General features: G+C 42.8%; 1 protein-coding gene across 9 annotated transcripts in view; it reads right to left on the bottom strand.

Moving 5' to 3' along the window:
* Positions 1 to 15541, bottom strand: part of HECW1 (HECT, C2 and WW domain containing E3 ubiquitin protein ligase 1) — a 245356-nt gene that overhangs the window by 144406 nt on the left and 85409 nt on the right. For all 9 annotated transcript variants that reach the window (XR_009728710.1, XM_061374940.1, XM_061374938.1 and 6 more), the window contains one exon: positions 4925 to 5032. Coding sequence is in view for 8 of the 9 variants with exons in the window: in XM_061374940.1 (XP_061230924.1) it covers positions 4925 to 5032 (108 nt within the window). In the remaining variant the exon portion in view is untranslated. The remainder of the gene's footprint in view (positions 1 to 4924; positions 5033 to 15541) is intronic.

Below are 15541 nucleotides of genomic sequence, written 5' to 3'. Positions count from 1 at the left end.
AAGTAGCTGAGAAGATACCATGTAAGCTGTGGTCTCTGTGACTGGGAACTATGGTTTAGTGAAGACAGACTTGCTCTGACTTCAGGATCCCTAAGATCAGGCATTATTTCTCATTTAAAGCTTTCCAGTTCACCTTAAGAGAGCTTTCAGAAACTCCCTATCAGAGCTCCCACTTCAATCTCAGCTTTGCGCAAGCAGAGAATTTTGTGATTTCTTTTCGCATTGCCATGAAGAGCAGAGAGCAGTTAGTGTGGGGACCAGCCAAGCTCTCCCAGCATGGTGTCACCAAGCATGCACCCTGCAAGACAAACATCTTCTCCTCTGTGTGGGAACAAACAAACAAACAGCCCTGATCTCCACAATATAAACAAAGTATGTCCAAGTGTCAAAACAAGTTGTGGAAAGGGAAAGGAAGATGGAGAACAAACTGATTCACAGAAGTCTCTCAGTTAACCTACCACAATGCAAGCATGTAGGGAGCTGAGAAGTAGCTGTCTAATGCCTTGTGTGGATTGACCTAGGTTTCTGTTTATGACAGGTTGTTGCTGACATTCATGGCGCAGAAAGACCTTGTAAGATAAAAACTAACAGGGAATGTAACAAATGCTCATATTAAAGGGCTGATCAAAGGCTCCAAAGCACAGGGTTCTTGAAGAACCTCAACAGCCCTGAACTGCAAAATGCTTTCATCTAGGCTCAGCCTGTGCTCTTCTTCCCAAAGCTAAGCTTGGCTCAAATATGAATACTGAACTACAATAAGGGTGCCAGGCTGAGGAAAAGGAGAAGAAATTTTGCAACTGTGCATAGCGTAGAAAATAAACAGAAAGCACCAATAAAACCACTGGTTGTGCTAGAAAATGAAGAGAAAGAATCTCAAAGTACAATATGTCTTCCTTGGGAAAGAGACTAGCAGTAGATGCATTTTTCTGGAGTGCAAGTCTCTTACTGCTTCATATCTGATTTTATTCTGACACCTTTAATCATTCTGCTGAACAGTTTTCACACTGTTGAAGATGCTTCTGTGCGGCTTCCGTTTTTACCATCTGTGGACTCCTGAAGGTTAAAGTCATGCAGCATATTCTAATTTGCTCTAAGGTATAGCAGGATGCACTTCAACAGCCTTACCTCTATTTTCTCCCCTCATGCTTTCTTTCATAAAGTGAAGTGTATCTGATTTGAAATGTATTGGGGTAACACAAAAGGAAGCAGGAAATTATTTTAGTGGGCTGGACTTGTCAACAGCCTGTCCAGGAAAAAGAAAACTTTACAAATACTCCAGCTTTATTAAAGCTCTTGTTGATATGACTGTGCCTTGTTTATTTGGGAACAGCTGAGGCTGCAACATCCTTCCATTATTCATACTTTGGCCTTTATATCAGCTTCCTAAAGCAATGCAGAAGATGCATTTTCTAGAGAGAGCCCCAGATGAAAGGGCTGACTGCCTGTCAGTTTTGGGGACATTTCTGTACATACTCTATAAAAATACACACATATGGCATATATTGACCATGACCTGGAACATATGCCATCTACCTGCAGATGTACCTGGATCTCTCAAGACCTCTGACTTTAGTTGCATGCTTTCTTTAACATTACTTGCCTACTAGTCAATGAGAATAAAGAACTATAATTTCTGCTCTCTGCAAGGCCCATCATTCATCTTTGATATTAATAATAACCATAGAATCACAGAATGGTTTGGGTTAAGAAGAGACCTTAGAGATCATCCAGTTCCAGCCCCCTGCCACGGGCCTGGACACCTTCCAACTCGACCAGGTTGCTCCAAGCTCCATCCAACCTGGCCTTGAACACTGCCAGCAACAACTTTAACAAACAACTGGTGCATAAGTTTACACATAAAAGTGCCACACAGGTGACTGGTTACACCTGGAAATGGTTTTCTTAGTTGCTAGGTGATAAAACAATCTACAGAAAGACCAGTAGATTAGCAGGGGTCCCAGATACTTGGCTAATTTTAGTTCAATTCTGAATCATGTCAAAACTTTTCTCATCATTTTAAGGATATGGTACTTCGATACTGTGCTTACAGGACAATGATGTATCTCACCTCAGTGAGATGGTCCCTTGCACACTCTCTCTCTGGATCGGTGTATAAGCCAAAAAAGTGTGTGAGAAATTGCAGCAAAGCAGAGCAAGATTACTTTGCTAGAAAACCTATTATAGGCTGGTTTGTTCACTGCAGTGCCCTCCAAGCCTTAACACAAAGTGGCAGGTAGGCTGTCTTCCCTCCTTCCTCTCCCAGAGCACAACCACTTAATGGTTACAGTGGATGGTTACCATTTATCATTGGCTGTCATAAAACCATAAACTGCCGAAATACACAACTGGCCATAGTGCAACACTGCCTCTGCAGCCATTAAGGCTTTTTTCTTTTTGCTGGGTACTAACAGGAGGCAAGTTCTACTCTGGCATTCCTGCTCTAATTTGGAAGCAATTCCCTCGCTGCCTCACACCAATTACATTATCTGTCTGCCAACATTATGTTGTAAGTTTGTGATATGCAAAGTGGAAAGACATGCACTTCTCTGGGAAAAGTACTTGTCCTTTGCAAGGGGAAAAAGCAGATCACTAAACCAAACACAAATTCTGTGGTATGTGTATGCATTAAGGAATTATCTTCGTTTTGAAAAGTGATGGGTCCCTCTAGACTGCCTTAGGCTACCAGCAAATTCAAAAGCCATGCATATATTGCCCAAATACCCCCAAAAGAAAGAAGCATGTATCAAAAAGAGAAAACTGATTTGCGCTGTAACTGACCTACCACACAAAAAGCATTTTCTTAACCTACTGAGATTTTAAATACACCAGAAAAAGTAACTTTTAATGACTCAGACTGGGCAATCCACTGAGAACACTGTGAAAGCATAGCTTAAACAGAAAGGCACCTGAAATTGCTGAATTTGAGTTTATAAAGGTGCAAGAAGTACAATTAACACAAAAAAATTGTTTCAATTTCTTGTCATGTTTTCCTTTGTGTGCTCCTCTCCTGATGCACCTCTACAAATCTCTCACAATATTGCTAGTTTCTGTTGCCCACAAAGCAGCGTGTGCAGAATTTCTGTCTCCAGGTTGCCATTTTTTGTCAGTAATCATCATTACAACTACATCCAACAGAAGATTCTTGTTGTGATGATCTGCCATCATGAAGAAAACTTCCAGCCACTCTTCCCTTTACTTACTTCAGTTCCAGGTCCCACACTATTGCATGCAAATTACTACCTTCTGGAATTAGATGTCAATATTCTGTTAACTACCTAAACAGTGGATTTATGTATAATGACTACAAGTTACATAGTTAAGAGTGTTGCACTTCATTTGCTTGTTAATTCTCAAAAATGCAGGAAAGAAAGGATAACTAATTGGGGAACATTAAGCCTTCTAAACAAAATACTCCCAAACACATTATATATGCTTCCAGATGAAAAATACAGAAAATAAGTAATTTACTCCATTTACTTGACTGTGGCTGGGGGTTGGAACTAGATGATGTATTTCTGCCCCAAAACCAGGATAACTAAACCCAATGTCCTTATATATTAAAGAATTTCCCATAAATGTATTTAAAAAAAACAAACAGGATATAAGCATCTTTTATGCCCTATAGACATTTCAGCAGCTCCCTTAACTCTTTAGAACAACATTCTCAATTTAACTTAATGCTAGGAATCACAGACCATCAGCAGTGCTACTTTGCTACTGCAAAGGGATAACCTGTTTCTAGAACTGAGTATCTGTAAAACGTCAGCAGGTAGCATCTTTGCTGGTACCAGATACTTAAGGTCAAAGGCATATTTTAATCAAACCAAGTATAACTCACACCCTTTCCAAACCCTTTAGAATTTAGGTTATATTAAAGATTCTGTTGACTGCTCTCAAAATCAGGCAGTTCAGATATACTTTGTTCAGATACACCAGTTCAGACCTCCAGACTGTCTTGCTTTTATGAAACTCCTGTATTTTGCCCAGCAGCTAAGGTAGATCATTGGAAACATTCCATACAACTGAAGAACTGAAACTGTTCTTATGCTAGGCTTCCTTACGCTTAACTCCTCCCTAAGGATACATTTAGCTCTTTCACCACAAGATGTTTTGCTGTAGATCTCAGTCCAGCCTTTTGAGTACCCTACCCTTCTCTAAAGATGACCATGAATTCCATTCACAGTAACACATGTAACTCTTCGAAAAGAGAATGACTTGAATGGTCAGGTTCACTGTGTTCTGGGATGCGAGACAGCCCAGCCTGGACATACTAACTTGCTGTACCAGGTACATGGTACTTTGCAGAAGCAAATTCAGTGTTTCTGTATTTTGATTGCTAATTGGGTGGAAAAGAGTTACACTGCATTGCATCAGATGCCTTGGGTAATATATGAATATAATGAGGAAGAATTAATTTGAAAACTGTGTACCTTGCTGCAACAACATATTGTTATATTTTTATCAGTCTACATGGTGATTAGAACTTGGCCCTTTTTACCTCTGAATCCACTCAAATCTGGCAGAAGTCGGATACACCATGAAGTTTTCCCTTAAAAGTCAGTGTGAAACTTTCTGAGATTATGCCGGAGTTCCTCTTTTCCTTAATACCACAGTAAAGTTAATGCAGGTCATTTACCAAAGATACAGTCCAAATAACAGCAAACAGGTTAAAACACTTACTCATAACTGTATTGAAAAGATGTAAATAAGTCAACATCCACAAAATTTATTTGCTTGCAGAAACCATACTTTTCTACTCCATAAAATGTTTCAGTTCCTCTCAATACACTGAAAGATTTTGGTAACATTTTTGGCCTCTCCTAAGGGACATATGGGGCATAAAACCATCCTAAGAACTCCAGCAGGCCAATTATCTTTGTGAAGTGACTGAATTATACTGTAGCAGGATTGCAAAAATACTTACGCTCCACGAAGTAAGAGCTGGCATCAATCTTCCAGATAATCTGACCACGGTGAGAGCCATTGACACCACGGTTCTTGTAGTCCAAAAAGTTTTCGGACAAGACCTCATCTGTAAACAAAGGAAACAGTCTCATCAAGCACCTGTTACGACATCATCTATAGCAGAGAATCAGGCTAAAAATATGCCTTTGGCTTGACAGAACATACTAGAGCTGCTAGACAGCTTGGCACCACATGCTGAGAGATCAGCTTTTTCACTCATTTATATTTTGACGAAGTACAGCTCTTCTTAAAAGTCATGGCTTTTCCTGAAATGTAATGTTAAAAGGATACATCCCGACAAAATTCTCAAAACTGAAACCACCTATCTGGGCATGGATGAAGCCCTACTTAATTAGACATAATTAGCTGGCTGTAAGAGAGAGAATGGTAGCAAGAAATAATCTCCTCTCCCACTTCTTCCCTTACCAAAACCCCACAGAAAATAGATGCAGGCATCTGTACTGCACTCACTCATAGCTCAACAGATGTGGTTATTTCTTGCAGCGTACAGCAAAGCATACTCATTTGTGCAGAATCCTACCCACTGCATGCCTTCAGCTCTCGGCCTCCAAACCCACATGACTGACAGCAAAATGCTGTCCCCTCGCAGTGTGTCGAGACACCCGGCAGCTGCCAAAGTACCAAACTGACCTTCAGGCTGAAGGAGTCATCTATAAAAGTGAATAATCTCTACATAACCATTGGAAGCCAAGGCTGACGAAGCAACTGCCTTGCAAACACAGGGCTGCGTGCAAATAAATGGCTGGCAGTGAGTGCCCTTCTGGCTGTCCACACGTGTAAATGTTTAGTCTGCTTCCAAGTTTCATTGCAGACTGCTCCAACAAGCTCTTTCCACACCAATCTGCAAGCCCTACACAGTGTAGATGTGAGCAAAAACATCCCCCCCCCCCCCCAGTCAGGGCCTGGCTCTTGACCCTTCTTTACCCAACAGCTTAAAAACCAGCCAACAAGACCGCGCTGCAGCACCAGGGCCCTGCTCGCTGACCACTGAGCTTTCAAGCCAACAGAAATGCACATATTGCCACCACACCAGGCCAGCACGTGGATTTGATCATCACTAAATACAAACAGCACAGCAAAACCAGAACTGACATGAGAGGACACTTACAGCCTGTCAGAAGGGAGCAGGGCTCACAGCAGTGGCCTGTGGGAGCCCAAAATGGCGGCAAACTCAAGGGCTGAGGCAGCGCCCGTCACTGCTGCGGCTCCAGGGGATGAAATGGATTTCGCACTAAAGGGCTGTGGTCTCTACCTGCAGAGAGCAGCCAGCAACCTCCTGGATCCTCTCCTCTCAGTAAGGGGGACTTTTAATTTTAACCGAGATGTGTACAAACACTCTTTAATCAGCTCAGCCTTGGAAACAGTCCCGGGTGGGTGGGTGGGTGCTGAGGCTTGGTTCTGAAGATGACTCCCATCAATTATCAGTTGCCCTAAAAGCTAAGGAAAAACACGGACCACTCATCTGAGATTAAAATACATCAAATGTAAACACTATGAAGCACTCGCTCACCTTGTTATCTATCATATAGGTCAAGGAGAAGATAAAGATATGGAACAAGGGACACTATGCCTGAGGACAGACTAACAGTGTGACAAACTGCAAAGCAGAAGAGGCAGCCCAGTGAACAAAGCCAAGAGACTCAAAGACACATAATATTATATATATATACACACACACACAGACATTAAACATTAAAGGAAACTACTCTTTCACTGAAAGAATAAAGCAGTAAGCAGATGCCAATGTTGTCCTGTTGTCTTTACACAGCTGTGCTCCCAAAGGAGGAAGGCAAGTGGGCCTCTGGTGCCACTCACTTGAGGGATTTACAACAGAAATCCTTTTAAAGAGGTCATTAATGATTGCAATGGGTAATTATAATTGGCAATGCTATCTACAATACATTTTCCCTTTGCTGACTTGCTAGTTGTCAGCAATTATTTCGCCAGCTGTTTCATAGAATAAAATAGAATAGAATCAACTAGGTTGGAAAAGACCTCTAAGATCATTGAGCCTATCAGTTACCCCAGGACTTCCAAGCCCACCATTAAACAATGTCACTAAGGGCAAACTGATTTCCCCTCAACATCTCCCCTCATGGTCTCCACTCACAGTCACCCCTCATCTACTCCCCCACAACGGCTTGCTCTGTACAGCTGCTACCCCTACCCCTCACAGCCATCCCTCAATAATCTCTCCTCAAGATCTCCCATCATGGCCATCTGTCATGGCCCATGGCCACTCCTGCTCTCCTCTCATAAGCTCCCCTCGTGATTTCCCCTCACCTCTCATGGCCACCCCTCCTCTCCCCTCACAACCTTCCCTCACAACTGCCCCTCTCGAGCTCCCCTCACAACTGCCCCTCAAGTGGAATTCATGCACATTCACATAGTACATCTCTGTGGTAGACCTCTCGATGGTAAAATCCTCTGGAATGGTTTCTGTTCCTCCTCTGTGTGTTGTGTCTGGTTGTGGTTTCTTTTAAATGACAAATTCTACCTAAAAAAAGGGCAGGTAAATACACAGCACTGCTCTCAGAGCTTTGGCTTACTAATGACCACCTTCAGTGAAGGACCATCCTGGATACAGACTATCCAGAATCACCCACATCAATCTGTGGAAGTAGGAACACGTACCTAAACGCATCAGGAGATTTAAGCCTTTGAGCTGTCTCTTTTGCTTTGGCAGGGAAAACCCTTTATACTTAAATGTGAGCATATACTGCAGTGATGCACTGAGCTGGAGCCTGGGAACCCTGCCCGGCCCTGCATCCTCAGAGAGGACATCCCTCAGCTCAGGCATGCTGCTCTCTGGCTTTATCACTAGTGATGTTTATTTGTCCTATTTAGGCTCTGTAAGCTGCTGGAGATGCTCCAATGCCTGCCATGTTATTAAGATGCATGGTAATTACTGCTCCTCAATATACAAGGTTTATAAAATAACATGCTTATTTAAGGTGGCTTCACCAAGGTAGACTAGATAGCCTTGCTTAAGGAAATCACAGACATTTTAGGCCAGAGCTTAGCAGCACAACAGAAGTCACAATCAGATTTAGAATGCTGTGTTCATAGGTATAGTATCTGTGGGGGCCAGCTGGCACTTCCATCGCATCGGCTGTTGCCTGCTTCCCACAGCTGGCACAAAGGCAGCATGAATTCTGCATCACGCAATCTATCTGACAGCGATGTCAACGTATGCCCATACCCAAACCAAATCACGTCCTTGTTGCAAGCTGAGCCAGCAGGGATGACTGCAGGAAGCCCCTTCCTACTTTTTGTTGGAAACATGCAAGAAACCTGGAAAACCAGGCTGAGAAAAAGGACTGCTCTCCGTCTGCATCCCCAAGGTAGAAGACTCCTGAAGGGAAGGGATAAGCAAGCTGATCTACAGTTACCAAGAGGTTAGCTGACAGGCAAGACCACGGGAGAGCTGGAATAAGCTGCTCCCACTGAGTAGTATCTGCACGCAGAGGTGAGAGATGTGGGTATGCAGGAAGGACAGCATCCAGAGCAAAAGGTCAGGCCACAAAGCACATCAGGGAAGGAATGCATGCACATGGAGCTAGTCATGTGCACACAGTTTATGGAGAGCAGCCACTGATGAAATAGAGGCTCAAGCAGTAGAAAGGATATTTTTATAGGAGTTTATGGAGCTCTGCAATATGCAGCTCACCCCAAATAGAAGCAGTGGAGCCTTTAAGTATAAAAACATCTTTGTAAATAAAACCTATTTACAAATGTCATTATTTAGAAAACCAGTATGTAGACCCTTTCCTCAGTCAGATGTAAGCCCTGTCAGTCTCTGCTGAAAAGGTAGGTACTTCCTTCTTTCTAAAGAAATAAAACTTAGTTTTAGTCCAGTAGAAATCTACATTAGTTGTGATTTTTAAGCCAGACAAATTTTAGCTCTAGAAAAACACATGCAGGTCCAAAAGGGAAGTCTTTCTCTTCCAGTTTTTGAAGGTAGGTGTTTTTGGAAAGTGAAGATAAGATAAATCCCTTGGCATGTGTTACATAGCAGTAGCTTAAATTCATCAGGAGCTTGGAATGTATGAATGTGCCTGATCAACCTGTTTTAGTTGGCAGGTGATTCTATTCCAGGCATGTTATTCCCTGAACACGAACAATATGCATGTAGCACATTGAGAAAGAAAATTGTGCATGTGAAATGCAGAGCTTTTCAGCACACTACATATATGTGCATGTGTGTACATATGTTTACCAGCATTTATGATGTAAGTGAATAGACAATATGGTATATTAAAGAGAATAAGTGTGTGCAAATAAAAACAGATATTGTTTCATATTTCTACTGAGAAGCCCTATAACAACAGAACTGACCTTAAAAACATGTTGCATCTTAACTCCCAAAGGTAAGTAGTGAAATGCTTCATTTCACTTCCACACAAAAGGAAGAGCAGAGTTAATGCTGCTCCCTTTCATATATTTCAGCCAGCAGCTAATGGCTTTTGACATTTTTCCAATGAAGCATTGCAATGCATCTTCTTCCCTCTCTCTTTTAAATGAGATTAACCTTTAAACTAGCTCCTGCATAGCTGGCAATCCGTTGCATAGCCTCGGTTTGGTCCTGCTTGGCCAAAAAGCAAACACCTTGTGATAGCTCTCAAATCTGTAGCTTCATTTCCCTGGATGGTAAAAAGCTAACTAATTAAGCAAAGTGTCAAATGAGGGAGTATTCAGAATGTGCTGCCCTTTGAACACCACCAGCTGGAGAGAGGGATGCTGAGGACAACTAAGTTGGGGGGCCAGCAGACGTTGCTCTCTGCTTCCCTTGCTCTGGGGCACACAAAGGTGCCAGCTGCCTCTTGTTGGTGGGAGGGAAGGTGGCTGCAGACCTGCAAAGCTGTGCTGGGACAGGAGCATCAGCCGTCAGACCTCCTGCATCCGCACGGTCCCTAGAGGAAACCTCAGGGGAGCAGGTGATGCATGACCCGGTGCCAGGAAGCAGAGCCTGAGCAGCAGCCAGAGGGAACAAGGCATGCTAGAGGCAAACATTAACAAGGGCTTTGGGAACCAGCAGCAATTCTGACAGACTGCTTGTCTTCACCAAACCAGATACCTCCAAGCACAGCCTTTCACTGCTAAAAATATTCTGTGCTATCAATTCCATGCTGAGCAATCCCAATATACTTCACAAGAACTATATATAGAGAGAGATAAAGAACCATGGCCACCAAGAAAGCTATCTTTCAGATGAAAGACAGTAACCAATTGGCAAAAAGCATGCTGTTCTTCAGAGGAAATAGGGAAATGCTGATAAAGGCCAATTCTTAAAAAGATCTGTAAAAAAACGTAATGGGGACTTCAAGTGCTGTCAGCAGCCTGCTAAGCAGACACGACCTCAGTATTTGAAAGCTTGCCTGAAATTCCCACAGAGAAGCAAACAAATAGTCAATAGATCTTCCTCAGAAAGACTGATGGAGTTCCAATTATAAATAGCTGAGAGACCCTTTTGCTCAGTTTGGTTTTACTTAAAGAGGCAGAAATGAAAAACCTACTCCCCTTTCTCACACAGTAACTTGCTGATACCCATAATCAGTCTATCCTTCCACATTCTCCAAGAATAACAGCTACAACATTTAGAATAACCTGGGCTACCTTCAAAGAAGCAAATAACATGAAACAGAAGCACAATGTCAGATGCGTGCCTGAACTTGGAACGCTATTCCAGCCTCTCACGCATCACTAATTTGATTTAGCAGTCCATATTACAACACTTGCTTTCTATAAACTTAATGCAATCATGCTGTAAAAATAGAAGCTACACTTTCTGTCTCGATCCCTTATGAATAAGAAATGTTGTACTCCTGAAATCACAGAAGGACCTATAGTCTTTAGCTGAACAAATTTGCCTTAGCTTGGAATTTAAAAGCTCTTTTGGACAATATGCTGTAGCTAGTATGACATATGAAGAGAGTTAGCAAACTGCTTTTAAAAATCATTTTCTGTACAAAGAGGCCGAGCTCTGGTTGATCGGTTTTGCAATTTGCATTGAAAGCTACAGGAAAGCTACATTATAAAGCACAGAATATCAATAAAATAAAATTACCCTAGATAATACAAGTATAAGCCAAGGATAAGCTTCCTATTTCTAATGTTTTTCTCTTAACATCCAATTTATCACTTGAAGCACAGAAAATTATGACAGCAGCCCCTACAATTCACAAGTGCAGCTTGTAATGAGCTCTATCAGGCCATGACAGGGTTTCCTTTTGCAACAATTTAGCATTACAAAACCTACCCTTTGGAAACCCTAATTCCAAAGAGTTGTACAAATGCTCATCATTTTGCAGGAGACGAGCTATTAATGAGAAGTGTATGCAGAAGTGCACATACTGATTTCTTATTTACACAGATACAACAGTAAATAAATAAATATATATCTATCACAAATAATGGCTCTCATTATGGGAGTCAACAGGAATGTTTCCACTGACTTTTAGCAGCTACAGATCCAGCTCCAACGTGGATCAAAACTTCACTGCTAATTCATTTGCCAGTTTCTCCTGCAGACAATGAATATGCTGCAATTCACAGTTAGCATCACTCCTACAGCTTCCTAAGGAGAAGAGTTCTGGAAAACAAGGGCCAAATCCTGAAAGCTCTGTCCTTGATGTAAGAGCTCTTCAGGTGCTTTGTTTGAAGTACATGAAAGGTTCCGTGCTAATGCCATAAAAATTAATCCCCTACCCAGCTAAATAAAAGTAAGCTGGGAGGGGGAAAATGTGAACAATGACTGGAGAATAGCAGTGAGAGGAAGACATGGCAAGAGAAAGATCAAAAGAAAGTAGGGAGCTAAAAGAGCATAAACTGTCATAAAACAGGGATATAGGCGGCAAAGTTGCAGCAACACTTGGCCACTGCGGGCAGAAGATGATGTCCTAAGTAAATCTGTTCCAGGCACAAGGAAAAGCAGGCATGGTGGGTTTAAAACCTGAACCACCTAATCAGAAAGACCTACACATAAACCCCAAAGGATACCTACTGTCCACTCCCCAAAATCAAGGAGCTAAGACAGAACACTTTCACCCTTGACATGTAGCTTACTTTCAGAGCCATATACAACGTTACCCCTTAGCACTTCAGCATCCTCCAAAGTACTGCTGGGAGAGATCACTCTGACCTTTCATAGCACCAATACCAATTAAAAAAGCAAACAAGACTGCAAAGTAGGGAGACCCAATTACACTGATAGGTCTATGGGTTTTCAGAAGGGTCTGGATGAACTGTGGATCCAGTCCTTCCTCATTGTCCGATCTTCCTTTCACTTGAACTAACCACACTGAGAATCTGAGCTCTGTCACTCGAAGGACTTTCCTCTCATTTCCTGCAACTATGGATACTCTGGCTAAAATCAGAGCTGGTGGCAATGGGCCTTATTCTTCTGTGGTATCCTTGAAGCGTTTGGGATTTGTCCTCCAGCACAACCCATCACTCATCTATTGCTCTCCACTAACTACAGATCTGCTGAAAAGGCAGAACAAATGAGAAGAGCAAGTTGTTGAGCTGGGGCTCAGCAACAACAGCTTCTGTGGAGGCTGAAAGTTCCACAGCAGATGTCTGGTTACAGTGGGATGGGCATCTATTTAATAATACTGGTGTCACTTGGTTCTGCATACACTTAAAAGTGTGATACTACCTACATAACTCCAGTTTCTCCTTCAGCTATGCTTGTCCCAGCTACAGTTCTTGCTTTAAAGCTCTTGCACTTCCAGATTTATTCTCACCACTACAGCACATGGACCACACCTGGGTTTTAGTACAGCACAGCTTTACTTCAGCTATGTATTGCATAAACCTCTCCACAGTCAATGACATCCAGCTCACATGCAGAACTAAAATGGGAAGGAGGAATTCAAATGAAGATGAGCAAGACTGCCTCAGGCCAGACTGAAAAACTGAAGACACACTAAGGTACAACCTGGAAGAGTTTTGTTTGCTTGCTTTTAATGTAAAAACAGTTCCAGAGATCTTGCAGTCAGTGGAAGCCTCCCCATTGATTACAGTGCATTTTGGAAAGTAAGGATTAGGAGAAAACAGTGCATGCATGAAATCTGCTAAAAGATAAGAGATGCGGCATGCCCAAGGCAGTATAAAGACATGATATAAAGGGACACAGGAAGATCTGAAATGTGAACAAGGATGACACTTGTCCAGGTTAACAATGCCCATTAAATAGGGGGGAAATAATTTGCAGTATTTGAAAAATGGGCTTATAGCAATGCTGAAAGACCTACAAGCAGAGAGTAGGTTAGACAGGAGTTTGTGATCTGATACAGCAGCAAACAAACAAACAAACACAGCTCAGACATGCACACTGAAGCACCACAATGTAAAGAATCTCTTGAGAATCTGAAGTGGTTTGATCTGAAAAATGGTATTCAATTCTAAGCTTATTACAAACTGGAAGATCCTCAGCGAAGAAAAAAAAATGTCTGTAGGGCTGGAGGTGAGAAAGATTACAAAAGCTAAAAGCACACACAGCCATTACAGTAGTTGTGGAGGGCAGCATGGAAATACTCACATGTTACAAACGGTGTGTTTAAGTGTTAGGAGTGGGAATGGTTTAGCTTGGTTTAGAAAACTCTAAGAGAACAAAACCATATGCTGAACCTTCAACCCACCAAAATCCACATGGGTATTTGATAACATCTACAGAACAAATCTTTCTGCTGTAAGCCTTATCCTGCTAAGAATTCTGTGCTGTCCACTGTTGGTGTCACGATTGATTCTACCAGTCAATGGACTGAACGTTCTGCATGGATTATGATTCCTTTGTGGGACTGAGGCCAAAACCCAGCGTTTGGCACACCCCTATCCCCCACTGACTGATTTCTTCAGAAATGTTTCAGTGAGTTATCATCACTGGCTTCCTTATCAGCCCGGGCTATATAGCAACATGGACCCAGAACAGCACAGAGGCAGTTTTATCCATGGACATATGAACCCTGGAAATCACTGAGAAAGACAAGGCAGCTGTATTTCCTGCCCGCATTATTTCCCTCTCCTCATACTCAGTATGACAGTTGAAGTGGTAAACTCCATCCGTTCACTTAGAAAGAAGTTTGTAATACTATAGCTGTTACTTTATGGAGAGATTCTAAATGAAAACAGGAATCCTTAGGCACAAGGCAAGCAGCACCTCTAGGACATACTACAGGTATTTAAGGAAAAGAACTGGCAACCTACAGGCTTCTTTATCATGACTTCCCTGAAAGACCATAAAGCACACCAACACTGTACTAACTGCATAAGCTTTTTGGTGCACTGCTACAAACAACATTAACACCACAAAAATGACAGAGGTGAACCTTGGAAGCACTGAAAAGGAGAAGCCAGATATATTGGGAATATTCAGAGACCCCTGTATTGAAGTGTTGGCTGTTTCTGCTTGTAAAGGGGTGAAACAGTCAAAAGCTAACTGTGTTTATGTCACACTTGGTTGGTCTGGGAATAGCATACCCTAGTTTTGCCTGGCTTAAGTGGTCCACAGGATACAGAACTGGGAAAGGCAAAAAGTGATTCAGTCTGGTAAACAGCAGCCACTCTCACCAGATCTAAGACTAGTTAGGTGAAGGCAAGACATGCTGGAATAAATAACTGATATCACTGCACTAATATATCTGCCAAGTCCTATGATACCTAACACCCTCTCCATTCAGCATTTGTGCAGGCTTTCTATTGCCTTTTTCTATGACAGGTTTGCTCCTCTGACACTTTTTGTTCCTGAAATAAATAGTGCTGTGCTTAGTGCAAGCTGCATGGGGTACCTCTGTTGATGTTTTACAAAGAGAGCAGAATTGCAGGTGTTTAACAAAACTTAACTTGCTGAAGTGATCACAGCTGGGCAAGGCTGCTGTCCTCAGCCTGTGTCCAGCTCTGGGCCCCCCAACACAAGAGGGACATGGAGCTGCTGGAGTGAATCCAGAGGAGGCCACGGAGATGCTGTGAGGGCTGGAGCAGCTCTGCTCTGGAGTCAAGCTGAGAGAGCTGGGCTGGGTCAGCCTGGAGAAGAGAAGGCTCCTTAAGGAGAGACCTTAGAACAGCTCCAGTGCCTAAAGGGAACCTGGAGAGAGGGGTTTTGGACAAGGGCCTATAGGGACAGGACAAGGGGAATGGCTTTAACCTGACAGAGAGGCGACTGAGATTAGACATTAGGAAAAAGCTCTTCCCTGTGAGGGTGCTGAGGTGCTGGCACAGGGTGCCCAGAGAAGCTGTGGCTGCCCCATCCCTGGCAGTGTTCAAGGCCAGGTTTGATGGGGCTTGGAGCAGCCTGGTCTGGTGGAAGGTGTCCCTGCCCATGGCAGGGGGTTGGAACTGGATGAGCTTTAAGGCCCTGTCCACCCCGAACCATTCTATGACTCTGTAACCCACTAAGGGGAAGCCCTAAAACTGGAGTGAGATGCTGTAGCAAGACCCATAAAAGGACTGGAAGGATGGGTAACCCCAGGACACAACAAATCCAAACATCAACAGAATTCAGTCTAAGCAGGCACACTATGAGGTGGTTTGTTTTACAGATGGCTGTATTTGAAGC

Source organism: Neopsephotus bourkii, unplaced genomic scaffold, assembly GCF_033783945.1.
Source record: "Neopsephotus bourkii isolate Nb327-2 ecotype Australia unplaced genomic scaffold, CSIRO-AGI_Nbou_v1 NB_1655, whole genome shotgun sequence".
Taxonomy (NCBI): Eukaryota; Metazoa; Chordata; class Aves; order Psittaciformes; family Psittacidae; genus Neopsephotus; species Neopsephotus bourkii.
The sequence above is the reverse complement of the archived record's forward strand: the minus strand, read 5'-3'. Positions and strand labels throughout refer to the sequence as shown.